Genomic DNA, 14,192 nt, shown 5'->3' on the forward strand with positions numbered 1-14,192 from the left:
ACCAACAAACACCTAAGCAATAAATAGTTTATCTGAAGTAACAATCTAAGATGACAGGTTTCAGCCGTGTTAGTCTGTATTCGCAAAAAGAAAAGGAGGACTTGTGGCACCTCAGAGACTAACAAATTTATTTGAGTGTAAGCTTTTGTGAGCTACAGCTCACTTCATCGGATGAGGAGCTTAGTACAGAAATGTATGTTGTAAGTAGAAAGATAGGGGAACCATTCATATTGTTATTGACTAAGGAACAAGGAAAAGGCAAATGCTCTTCCTTGGATTTTGGAAAATTTGTACCCAGACATTACTAGATTAATCAAGGACTTGGCAGTGTAGTTGAATCGTCTGCAGAGATATCAATCACTCTGTAATGATTTAATACACCTTATTTTTGTACCTACTTCATTTAGTCATTCATCTCAGAATGAACAAAGGAGAATCTATAGTATTTAAACCCTGTCAGGAGAGAAAAATAAAAATTATTGTTGCTTTGCCTCTACTCCTCTATGCATAGAGGGTTTTCTTCTTGTCTACTCATGTTCAGTGGTGGTCGAACAGATACAGGAAATGTCAGATCTAAAATAAGAGAAAGGCACACCATTCCAGTAGTTATGGAAATAAGCTTGAATGACATATATAGCGACTTATAAATTAGTGAATGACATTCTTATTTATCCTGAAACAAGGGAGGCTTTCACAAAGTCTAATAATAACTATAATCTACCGAATGGAATGTATGCAACATAGAAGATAAAAAACTGCCCTTCAGGGCCAGTGAAACCAAAATAAAACACACACTATTAACTGAAACTCTCAGATCTTCATGATCAGAATAATGAAAATATGAGACAAGTTCTACTAGGAAAGAAACCAAAGACTCTTTCAAGTCCAGTGAAGCTAAATGCTACTGAACTAACTTCGACAACATGCAAAATGCCTTCATACTTTGTCTTTATATACTTTATGTCCTTACAAGGGATATTTTTCAACATTCCTTGACCCACATTCTGATCTCAGTTACACTGGTATAAATCCAGTTTCTCTGAGTCTAATGGAAATATTTGGACTTGCAGTGGGATAAATGAGAGCAGAATATGGTCCTATGTAACTTTCAGTTTAGTGCATTTTAATTGTCTAAAAACACAGTGGACTGAAATATTGTATTGATCACGTGTGCTAGTGAAAAGCCAAAGAAGGGTGCGTCCGGTTTATATTTCAGCAGTGCTTAAAATGAGCTTGTGAGCCAGTGCAAATGTCTGCTGCTGTATTGCACACTGCCGTGAGCACAGCTGCAGTATGTAAATGATAACTCTTCACTTTTCATTGCATGCTTCAGCTCAGTGACTGAGTCATAAATATGTTGTGCTTCCTCATTATTCTAACCTTTGGAGAGAGGGTTCAAGTCCCTGCTCTGCCACAACCTTCCTGTATGACCCTGGACATGTCACATAGGGCCAAGTTTTCAAAGGTATTTAGGAGCCTAAAGCTGCAGATCCCAGTGGGATTTTCAAAAGCACGTAATCATTGATTTCAACGGGTTTCAGGCATGTAATGTGCTTAGGCACTTTTGAAAATTCCATTAGGCACCTATATGCAACTTTAGGCACCTAAATATCTTTGAAAATCTGACCCTTAGCCCTTTCTTGCCTCAGTTTTGCATCTGTTTAAAAAATAAGAAGGGGGGAATAGTACTTCCCTACATCACAGAAGTGTTGTGAGGATAAATGCATTAAAGATTCTGAGGTGTTCTAATACCAGTTTCTAGATTGATCATTATGTAAGTAAACCAGGATGCATCAAGACCCATTGGGAACATTCATGCCACTTAAGTAGAGCAGGTCAGGAAATTTTCACCGAAACGGTTTTATGTTGAAACTGAAACTTTTTCTGGGAACATACCAGCTTCAATGACAGCTTCAGCAAGAAAGATTTCTCGGGTCCAGGATGGAATTTCTAGTCAGAGAGAGCCAAAATAGCCAATAGCCTGGTGGTTAGGGCACTCACCTAGGATGTGGAAGATGTAGGAACTTGAATCAGGGTCTGTGGGGATGTCTTCACTAGCAATGTTAAAGCACTGCCGTGGCAGCTCTTTAATGTGGCTGTCTACTTGCGGCACCGGCACTGGGAGAGAGCTCTCCCAGCGCTGTAAAAAAACCACCCCCATGAAGGGAGTAGCTCTCAGCACTGGGGCACTGTCTACGCTGGCGCTTTCCAGGTAAAACTTGCAGCGCTCAGGAGGGTGATTTTTCATGTCCCTGAGCGAGAAAGTTGCCGTGCTGTAAAGACAAGGCTCACACATGTTGGATGCATGCCTTAACACTAGGCTACTGGCTGTTTTAGGGCAGAGTGTGCTCACTCTCTTTCTCGCAGAAAAAGTTCAAAATGTCTCAGTTTTATCCCGGTGTAGAACAGGAAATTTTTTTGAAATCTCAAAAATTTTGCAGGATGGGAAAACCACTTCTCACCCAGCTCTATAATTAGGGGTTGAGCTGTCAGTTGTGACAAGAAGACTTAATATTTAATAGTAGGGTGACCAGATAGCAGCTGTGAAAAAATGGGACAGGGGGTAATAGGCGCCTATATAAGAAAAAATCCCCCAACACAGGACTGTCCCTTTAAAAACAGGACATCTGGTCACCCTATTTAATAGGAATGCTACTTAAAAGTATCATTTGTTTTAAGCTGCTGTTATTTCTGAGACTCCAGTGGATTCTTTCACTAAAGAAATAGTTAAAAAAATAGGTGAGGGAAACTAATTAGTAGCAAATATATGATTTATGTCAATGAGCAATCTAGTGGCAGAGGAATTCTTGGACTCAGCCTGGAAGGGGATGCTATTCCCCTTCTGACCATTCTAGTGGGCGCTCTACCCCTTTCATGGTGAAGAATTGCTACCAAGTAAGCTGTTGCCATTGGAAGATAGGAACAAGGAAAATGTGATCCTGATCGGGTGGGTGAAAACCCTCCTTTCTTCCCTTACAGGTTTATTGTTCTTCCTTTTCTGGTGAACTGGCTTGGAAAGGAGTTCAAAACAATCAGATTCTGATGCCCTAATGAAAAAAATAATCTCTATCACGCCAGTGATTTTTAAGCAGAAATTCCCTTTGATTCAAATCAAGTTGAAAGTAATGGGGAGTACTGCTTAAAAGTCAGATTCAAGAGGAGGAGTTTTTGTACCATTGTTGTTCAGTGAATTAGGCTTTATGTCAATTAATTTTTTTCAGTCAAGCTACTTTGGTAGGCAAAGATCAGCACTACAGCTATTCTTAGAAGATGCGTTCCTTATGCACCACTAACTGTTGCTGGGATTTATAGCAGTTTGTTACAGTACTATTATTGATCTCTCTTCAGTATGTGTTCAAGACCAAGTCATCCGAAGAAAGGACTGTTCATGAGGAGCTTGCCAAGAATGTGACTGGTCTTTTGAAATCAAATGATCAAGTAACAGTGAAACATGTTTTAAAGGTGAATGATACAGTTTTAAAAATTAGTATGTTTTCAATATTACCACAATTTCTGCTTCATCTTCCTCCTCTCTCTTTCACATTCCTCTGTGTGCTTTGCACATATCAAAGCCCATAATAATCCAACAGCTTTATGAGGCTTTCTTGCTGTAATTTTGTGAATTCTCAACATAAGTCATTGCATGGTACATGGTGATTTTACATTGTATAATTCCTCCTGCTGGATTTCCTTTCTGTTATTGCTCAACCACTGTGAGAAATATAATTCTTACACAATACAGTGAGTCAGAACATTAAGGATGATTTTTTTTAACTTCACAAATGGTTCCAGGAATCACAGTTCAGATACATATTTATAAATAGGATATATATTCAAATAACATGATTTTAATACAGTTACTATTGATTTGTAATTAGCAAAATGTAAAAGATAATTATTCTGATAAGCATGAAGAGCTGCCAATGTTTTTGGGGTTTTTTTTAAATAGCCAATAAGAGGGATAGCACCCTGGCCACATACATCTGGCATATCCTCCATACCGAGGCTGGCAGGGAACTCATGTAAGAGCTAGCTATGCCTGCTTTACCCCAGCTGAGGACGTCCCCACACCAAGGGGATTCTCTGTTGTCCTGATACCAAGGGGATTCTCTGTTGTCTTGTATACCACCATACTGGCAGAAATGAACTGGAGAAGGGGGAGACAATCTGGCCCATAGTGTACTGTACATGCAAGAAATTAAATGGCTGTTATATAACATCAAAGTCATTATAGTTATATGTGTACACTCTACTGTAAATGTTTTAATAGGTCAATTTATTTTTACTAAAAGGTACTAGAGATTGAAGTCCTCTGTTCATTTGTAGTACCATCATATCATGAGATAAGCTTCCCATCACTCGCCCACCAGCCTGTGCAAACGACTGCTAGGACATATTCTCTGTGCCCTTTCAGTCGTTGACCTCTCTACTGAGACTGCTATGAAGGGTTCCAGTTATCCTACTGTAATTATTATGTGTCGTGTATTTCTGCCATATCTACTTGCAAACAAAGCACGAATTAAGACAGAGGTGTAAATATGAATGGAAATGATCATTTGTTCACTCCTTACTTCTTAATAAAGGCACAATCACAATTGCCAAATGCCAGACCCAGCAAGGTGCTGTGTGGCTTCAACTCAAGTGACTTAAATATCGTCATAGTGAAATGTAAAGCTTTCTAATTTTTCTGTGGTGTAGATTCTATCAATATACACTGCTGAGAACTCCAGACCATTCCTCTAAAAAGGAATTCTTAGATGTAAAAAATATCACAAAATAATCTATGCAGTGTCATCATAGCTATGTTGGCCCCAGGATATTAGAGAGACAAGGCCTCTATTGGTCTAATAAGAGTTATTACCTCACCCATCTTGTCTGACAAAATAATCTGTTTTTCAACACTAATATTATCAGGTGACTTTCTCCATAATATTTTTACAGCATTCCTGGTTTTTCTTTGCAATTATCTTAAAATCAGTGGCACAGCACTTGGTTGATTCAAACAGAACACAGGTAAGAATATACATTATTATGTAATAAACTAAATTTTAAGATTAATTTCTACCCAAATACATTTAACCATGTAAAGTAAATGTATTCTAACTCTGTTTACTCTGAAGTAATAATCTGAGTTTTTCTTAGATTCCTCGAACTCAGAGACTTCCAGAATCATTCCAGACTGAACTAGACACACTGATAATGATCTTGTCCGACCATGTTGTTTGGAAACACAAAGATGCTCCTGAAGAAACAAAAAATGCAAACCACAGCATTGCCAAATTTCTTAAGGTGAGAGGTTCAGTCATTACAGCGCATGCAGTTATTCAGTCATAGTTAATGCAGAGTAAAGGATATTAAACCTCCAGTCTGAGGGAGAAAGATCAATCCAAGCAAATCATGGCTGAAGATGGAGAATCAGCACTGATTTATAGTACGATTGTTTCTGTGCTCTTAGGTGTGCCACTGCGTCTGTGGAAGTCCAATGGCTGCATATAAATCTACTAGAAAAGCCTCACCTGTACATATTTGTCCTGATAAAAGATGTGGCAAGGCTCCTCTTTCATCATGTCAGCCTCCACGTTTCTCCCCAGGAGTAAATAAATCCTACTCTGGAGGTTTTTAATTCTTAAGTGTGGTTTATTTACAGTATTTACAAAGTGGGCTTCAGGGTAGGCCCAAGTCATTCTCTTAAGCAACCCACCCCCCCACCCCCCCCGGAACACATACATTTCTTTTCCCCCATCAGAGCACTGACTTGTTACACTGGCTTCTGCTCACCAGCCCTTCCCCAGACAGAAGAAAACTTAATAATTCCCCTACAGTAGGATATAGCTCTCTACCTAGGAGAATCCTTTTCTCCCTGTTGCCCCTAACCCTGCTTCAGCTTATTTGTTTTCCCTCCTCCCACTATTTTAGCAGAAGAGGGTTTTTTAAAGATCCCTGGCAGCCCTTAATTGGACTCAGGTGTCCCTAATTAACCTGAGGTAACCTCTTTTCATTTAATAGAGAAAGGGCCTTGACCATTCTAGGATTGATATACCCACCTTCCACCACTCCCTTATTGAGGAGCAGTCAGGTGTTCTCTGCTCGGTGTCCCCTTCAGGTTCCCTAGTTTTGACCCTTTGACCTTCACATCTGTCCCTGTTTTTTTCTTTGTTGTCCCCCATATTTATTTGCGTCCTGGGCTCAGTGGCTCCTCCCCAGTGGCTCTTCCTCAGTGGCACTTCCCCCGGAACCAAATAGGATCACTCTCTTATAGCTATCTGGTCTCTCTTCATCACAAAGGGTCCACACTGGCAAATAGTACAGCTCATGGATGTAACATTTAAGTAGAGGAGAAGTGTATAGACGAATGGAACAATTGTTACAAAATCAAGCTATTATAATTTCTTGATCAACTACAGGACTGAAGTAGTGGACTAATATGTGACCATCATAACAGCATAGGTAGCCAGCTTCTACACACCTTTTTAAATATTGCAAGTATTCTGTAAACTGCTGAAGCATGTAATTATATGTACATTGTATCTCCGGAAAAGTTGTATGTGTTCCAGTCATGAATGATAATTTTTTCACAATTCAACAATGACTTTTGCCATCACAATCACTCATCAGTTTTGTCTGTTGAACCTAAATAGTAGCTGTTGTGAGCACAGTATAAAATTGTCAGCAGTGCCTATGTCCCATTTTCAGAAGTGATTTAGGCACTCACATCTCATTGAAAGTCAGTCACTGAATTCAGTGGGAGTTCTGTGCCTAGTTGCTTTTGAAAATCCTACTTGACACCTGTCTGCATCTTTAGGCACGTAAATACCTTTAAAAATCTGTCCCCCTCATGAGATTAACAAAAGTGCCTAAGTAAGTTAGGTGCCCAGTTCCCATTGACTTTTAGTGGGAGTTAGATGCCTAACTCATTTAAGCACTTTTGAAAATTACTCTAATGTATGTGTTGGATAAGTAAAGCAATCTGAAGTAGTTTATCTGCCTTTGTGCTAGTTTTTCTCTGATTGCCCAAGGATGGGTTTTGCAGCACTTTCTTTCACTTTCTAGACCAATTCATGCCTACTTTTTTTTCCTCTTGTTGCTCCCATATGGGATGGGAGTAGCAATAAGATTCCTTTTTTTCCTGTATCCCTCAATCATTTGGACGTTCTCCAATATCTGCTGTGATCTCATGATTAACTATGCGGTGGGGAAAAATTAACATTTAGGACACAGTGTGGTCAATTACATAACTGGACAGCTGGGGACAGGAACAAAAAAAACCTTGTGACATAGTGACATATAGAGTGTCCTGTACAACATAGACTGAGACTAACGGGTGAATCTCTCTGAGGCAGATTGAAACACAGCTCTTGGAAAAAATTGACAGGAAATAAATTGTTCCTGTGAAGTTTATCAAGAAAAGCAGCAATACAGAGGATATAGTCTCTCTCGGCACACTTTAATTAATAAATAATAGATCTGCAGTCCTCTGAAATGGTCTCCATTTCAGGTGCTGTGTGGAAACCTTATCTGGTGTTATCCTAGCTGGCATGAGTTTTATTTACCCAATGCATTACATCACTGAGAGGGTGACATTGCTTGCCAGTGTATCATGTCAGTATTACACTTGTGTTACTATTGCAGTTCTGTCTGTTACTTTTACATGTTCTATTTTTGAACAAGCGATTAAGCAGTGTTATGCTACAATTGGAATCATCTGGTCTTTGCTTTTTTCTGATCTGCCATAACAAATTATGTAGACTAAAGAGATGGCTTGACATCTCCAGACCAGATTTTGTAGCAGCCAGATTTGAATGCCATGTACTGTACATTCCGGGGGGTTTTATTCTTGTACAGTTCAAGAGCAACTGTGATCTGGGTGATGGACCTGGTCCCCAGGATTACAGTCCTTGCTGACCCTGCAAGACTGTCCCACTCTGGGGAAGAATATCAGTAACTGTTTATTGGCTTGAGCATTATAATAAACTTTACGGCTCCCAACCATTTGGCCTCATCAAGCTGCTGTTCTCATCATAACGTAGAGTAATAACATGAGTATTTGCTCCCAGAGAGACAACCTAGTTCCAGAGGTGAAAGTACCGGTAAGAGCCTGTGTGCCTTACCGGGATCGACTTTCACAGACGGCAATTTAAAGCCCTGGGGTAGCAGCGGTGGGGCTGCAGTGGGGATTTAAAGGGCCCCGGAGCTCCAGCCGCTGCTACCGTCCCGGGCCTTTAAATCCCCGCCTGAGCCCTGCTGCCCGAGCCCTGGGGTAGCAGCAGTGGGGCCCTGGCAGGGATTTAAAGGGCCCCAGAGCGCCAGCTGCCGCTACTGCCCTGGAGCCTTTTAAATCGCCGCCTGAGCCCTCTGCCAAAGCCCTGGGGTAGGGGCGGCAGGGCTTCGGAGTGGATTTAAAGGGCCGGAGCGGTAGCAGCAGCTGGAGCCCTGCTGCCAGAGGGCCCCCCCCCCCACCCCAGGGCTCGGGCAGCAGGGCTCAGGTGGGTATTTAAAGGGTGCCGGGGCTCCGGCAGCCGCTACCACAGCAGAGCCCAGAGCCCCGGGGTAGCAGTGGCAGCTGGGAGCCCCCAGGGCTCCTCGGTGATTTAAAGGGCCCGGGGCTCTGCTGCGGTAGCGGCAGCTGGAGCCCTGGGCCCTTTAAATCGCCCCTGAGCCCCGTGGTTCCCAGCCGCCTCTGCAGCTGGTAGTTCGGGGGTGATTTAAAGGGCCCTGGGCTCCCAGCTGCCACTACCGCAGCTGAAGCCCTGGCCCTTTAAATCAAGATTTAAAGGGCCTGGGTATTTAAGGCCCTGCCTCTTCTGGTTAAGGCCACGCCTCTTCCAGTTGAGGCCATACTCCCTGCTCAGGACTCTGGCGTAGCGGTAAGCCCTCTAACTTAACTTTCACCCCTGCCTAGTTCATAGTCAGTGAGTTGTTTGGCTGGATTCAAGAATCATTGCTTTGAAGCAAATATTTAGGTCAGCTTAAAGAAAAGGAGTACTTGTCACACCTTAGAGACTAACAAATTTATTTGCACATAAGCTTTCGTGAGCTACAGCTCACTTTATCAGATGCATACAGTGGAAAATACTGTGGGGAGATTTTATATACACAGAGAACATGAAACAATGGGTGTTACCATACAGACTGTAACAAGAGTGATCAGGAAAGGTGAGCTATTACCAGCAGGAAAGCCGGGGGCTAAGGGGGGGAGGGGACCTTTTGTAGTGATAATCAAGGTGGGCCATTTCCAGCAGTTGACAAGAACAGTGGGGGCGGGGGAGAATAAACAAGGGGAATTTTTTTTTACTTTGTGTAATGATACATCCACTCCCAGTCTTTATTCAAGCCTAAGTTAATTGTATCCAGTTTGCAAATTAATTCCAATTCAGTAGTTTCTCATTGGAGTCTGTTTTTGAAGTTTTTTTGTTGAAGAATAGCCATTTTTAGGTCTGTAATTGAGTGACCAAAGAGATTGAAGTGTTCTCCGACTGGTTTTTGAATGTTATAATTCCTGACGTCTGATTTGTGTCCATTTATTCTTTTACGTAGAGACTGTTCGGTTTGGCCAATGTACATAGCAGAGGGGCATTGCTGGCACATGATGGCATATATCACATTGGTAGATGCTCAGGTGAATGAGCCTCTGATAGTGTGGCTGATGTGATTAGGCCCTATGATGGTGTCCCCTGAATAGATATGTGGACAGAGTTGGCAACGGGCTTTGTTGCACGGATAGGTTCCTGGGTTAGTGTTTTTGTTGTGTGGTGTGTGGTTGCTGGTGAGTACTTGCTTCAGGTTGGGGGGCTGTCTGTAAGCAAGAACTGGCCTGACTCCCAAGATCTGTGAGAGTGATGGGTTGTCCTTCAGGATAGGTTGTAGATCCTTGATGATGCGCTGGAGAGGTTTTAGTTAGGGGCTGAAGGTGATGGCTAGTGGCATTCTGTTATTTTCTTTGTTGGGCCTGTCCTGTAGTAGGTAACTTCTGGGTACTCTTCAGCAGGTGGGTATTGTAGTTGTAAGAACACTTGATAGAAATAAAAGAATAGATAGAATAAAGACAGGGAGTGGATGTGTCATTACACAAAGTAAAACTATTTCCCCTTGTTTATTTCCCCCCCACCCCCGCACTGTTCTTGTCAACTGCTGGAAATGGCCCACCTTGATTAACACTACAAAAGGTTCCCCCCCCCCTCAGCCCCCACCTCTCCTGCTGGTAATAGCTCACCTTTCCTGATCACTCTTGTTACAGTCTGTATGGTAACACCCATTGTTTCATGTTCTCTGTATATATAAAATCTCCCCACTGTATTTTCCACTGTATGCATCCGATGAAGTGAGCTGTAGCTCACGAAAGCTTATGCTCAAATAAATTTGTTAGTCTCTAAGGTGCCACAAGTACTTCTTTTCTTTTTGCGGATACAGACTAACTCGGCTGCTACTCTGAAAGTAGGTCAACTTGCATCACATGCTACCTCCCCTTATTGAGTGCTACAGTATTTGAAGTGCCATTTCCTCAGATAAACTCACTCCTAATTATGTGTACACTATGGTAGTAATTTCAGCCTGTAGTCCCATTAAAAATGAAATATTTAACTTATTTATCACTACTATTTTCTTAAACAGTCCGACAAGCCTGATTCACTCTATGCTCTGGATGCTTTGCACTACTTTGGTGACACAAGGCAACTATAAAGCAGGCGTCACTGGTCATTTAACCCAGACTTACAGATGCCACATATCATTGGAGAGGCATAACGCAGGCAGATTGTGCTGGTAAATCTAGCCCTGTGTTATTGGTAGTAGATATACAAATATAAACATTCTATTTGTTTCCTTAGCGCTGTTTTACATTTATGGATCGTGGATTTGTATTTAAGATGGTCAACAACTATGTAAGCATGTTCGGCCCAGGAGACCACAAGGTATGAGTTATATTTTCTTAAAGTGGACTTGATAGCAGAGTATTTTCAGGATGAAACAATTTAGGATCCATTCTGTAGTTACTCCATGCTCAGAAGTAGAGTTGATCAAATTATTTACTATAAAGATTGTGTTACAAATTTAGGTCCTGATCCTGCAAGGAGCTTCACATAGCTGGACTCCTATGTCTGTGCAGAACTCAATTGAACTTCAGTGGGGATATGTAGATGCACAGAGGTCAACCCATGTGTAGCTCCTTCCAAGATCAGGACACTAGCCCTATTTTAGGTTAATGAATCATTTGTGAACTTCATGCTCATTTTCCTCTAATGTATTTGTAAACACTCACTGAAATAGCTTTACCAATAATTTTCAAAATATGGGTGATTCAATCACAAACTGGTCTGGTCAACTCTTGACTATTTATGTGGTAGAAGCATAAGTGAGATGGTTTTGTTTCTGCTCCATGTTTGGATCAGAGAAACATATGCAGGATAGTAGCAAATAATAAACAGAGCACTCTTGGTATCTGGCAAAAGTTTGTGAAATTTTTATGATTCATGAATTTTTTCACAAATTTTCAGTAGTGATCTAAATGAATAAGATGACCCTATGAATTATAAAGAACCAAACTTGGTGCCTTTGATTGTGAAATTATTCACAATTTTTTTAACTGTACATCAAGCTGTACTCAGATCTCTCACATAATCAGAGGAACAGCTGCAGAATCAGGCCCTTAGTTATTGTGTTATACATGAAGATCATAAATCTGCAAAGAATTCTATAAAAGCTGCAAATTGTTTCCACATTTTTCAGTCCTAACTGCCTTCAGCAACAAAAACAGATGTTCAATTAAAACCTCCAGTTAATGGCTAACTGAGCAGTTCATTATCGGAGATTGGTCAGTCTGTATAGCAGAAATTAGCACATCCTCAAAGATAAATGTATGTATGATATCTACAGCATAGCGTCCTTTCCAAATAGTCTGCCAGTAGAAAGTAGAGTCAATGAGGAGCCAAGACAGATGTGCCAATGTAACAGACTTGACGCCGATGAAAAAGAATATACATAAAATGAGTTATAAAGATTCTTATGACTTTGAGGAAATACCAAAATATCCTCAGTGTCTTGGCTTGTCTTGCTTTGTAACTAAAGAGCAAAACAAGAGCCAGTCATTCAGTTTTGAAGCAATGTTAAGCTTTCATTGGCTTGCGTACTTTGGTTTTTAACTGCTTGTTTACTTACAGAAAAATTTGCTGATCCCAGTCTTCTAGAAAGTTGAACTGTACATGTAGCCATTTGAAGAAATAATACATGTGGTTGTGTCAGTACATAACAGTGTACCAAGTAAATTTGTTCTAGGTTTAGATGAAACTCAACGGTTTCATCTAAACAGTTCCCTTTGAACTGATCCATTGAAAATTTCAATATTTTGACGTTTGTTTTATCCTGAATAGGGGCCAAAATATTAAAAAAATTGGATTCAGAAATATTTTAATGTTGCATTTTAACGTTTATTTGTGTTCCTCTGAGCTGCCGTGGTGCATCACTGGAGTTTTAGTTCAGGTGTCTCATGCCCCCATTCTCTTTTATCAGCCCAGTTCTGTGGCTGATTGACATGACCATGGTGCATCATGGAGATACGATCATTCCAATGGAAGGTTCCTTACCAGCTCGACTCAACAGGTCCTGAAAAGTTCAGATAAGCCACAAAAGGTTTCCAGGTTTTTTGGTCTAGACCCTTTTCTGTGCTTGTGGCATCCTAGCTCTACTGCCCAGCAGAAATTAAAAGACTGCACTTGTGACATGGATCCTTTCCACCCTTTAAAAAGGGGCAAGATTTGGGCCTTTTCAGATACATGCAGATACTGGGACGTTTGATGTGGTATCCGCTTATTGTTGCTTTGATGAATTGGTCCTACTGCATCCTGGGAAGCAGTTTCTTATGAGTTAGAACACTGTTCTGGGAAGAGGAAATGAATCTACATACTCCTTGTAGGACCTCAGGCAAGACAATTTTCCCATCTGTAAAATGGGAATAGTTATTTCACATGGGAGTTGCAAAGCTTAATTCTTTAACAGTTCCAAAGCAATTGGAGCTTTTGGATAGGAAAGTGCTATAGAAAGGCAAAATGTTGTTGCTAAACAGTATTCATTCTTATTAAAATGCTCTGATACACGCACACACACAGCAACATGGGAATTAGTTTTTCTCTTTGTTATAGTTTGTATAGTTCCCTTTGTATAAACTTTGTTATACTTTCAATGCTCATTAAAACACTTTAATGAGCAGCCCTCCCATTACCAACTGGAAGTAATGACTGGAGTTGATGATGTGTATTATCAAAAGCAGTATGGGCCAGATCCAAAGCCCAATGAAATCAATGAAAAGACTTACCACTGACTTCAGCTGACCTTTGGGTCAGGACTGATACTACCGAAGCATGGTACTCAGTTCATAAAAAGAGTGAGGAGGAAAGGAAACACACAAAATCATTGTAATGTTGTTGTTTTTTAGTGAGCACAGGGTGCTGGGCCAGTGAATGATACAGACTATTGAAATGATTGCTACAGCCCTGAATTATGTGAAATGGAGGTGATACATCATACCTACTAAGAGTTTAAGTAACAGCATATGCCATCCAAGGGAGCCAGTGTGGGGTCTTAAAGTGACAGCTGCTTTAAATGTGTCATTTAGTTAAAGTCATACAGAATCTGTGTGAAATTAAATTTCAGGAATCCATAAAAATAAAGCAAGCATGGTTCTGACAAATGCCTTTAATAACATTTGGGGGAGGGGGAACCAAGTTTTTTATCTTATTCTGTACTATAGCGTTACATAACAGACCATTAGTTTTCAGTGGCTGATGTGAATGATTTTGAGGTAGAGAGAAATATTAATGTAATTTTTAACCTTGTTTCCTGTTGTCATTAAAGTCCATACCAATTATTTAATATTGTGGTGTTTCAGATTTTACATCAGTACAAATTTGACTTTCTTCAAGAAGTTTGTCACCATGAACACTTTATTCCTCTGTGCCTGCCCATACGATCTGCAAACATTCCAGGTAATAACTCACCTTACATATTGGCTTGTGAAGTGTATTAATTGTCATATATTTTTCAGGCCAATTAGTATGGGTAGTACTATAGACTCTCCAAGAATAACATCTAGACATTAGATATGAAAGTAGAGAATAGGATATAGTTGTGATGTTAACAAGGGGTAATATAGATCTCCCAGTGTGAACGTCTGTTTATTTCTGAGACAAGGTGGGTGAGGTGAT

At 40.6% G+C, this 14,192-nt stretch overlaps 1 protein-coding gene across 17 annotated transcripts in view; it reads left to right on the forward strand.

Moving 5' to 3' along the window:
- Positions 1–14,192, forward strand: part of DOCK10 (dedicator of cytokinesis 10) — a 245,037-nt gene that overhangs the window by 172,389 nt on the left and 58,456 nt on the right. For all 17 annotated transcript variants that reach the window (XM_073359912.1, XM_073359918.1, XM_073359919.1 and 14 more), the window contains 5 exons: positions 3,349–3,462; positions 4,942–5,013; positions 5,143–5,289; positions 10,824–10,907; positions 13,877–13,973. In XM_073359912.1, coding sequence (XP_073216013.1) covers positions 3,349–3,462; positions 4,942–5,013; positions 5,143–5,289; positions 10,824–10,907; positions 13,877–13,973 — 514 coding nt within the window. The remainder of the gene's footprint in view (positions 1–3,348; positions 3,463–4,941; positions 5,014–5,142; positions 5,290–10,823; positions 10,908–13,876; positions 13,974–14,192) is intronic.

This window comes from Lepidochelys kempii, chromosome 9 (genome assembly GCF_965140265.1).
Source record: "Lepidochelys kempii isolate rLepKem1 chromosome 9, rLepKem1.hap2, whole genome shotgun sequence".
Lineage (NCBI taxonomy): Eukaryota > Metazoa > Chordata > Testudines > Cheloniidae > Lepidochelys > Lepidochelys kempii.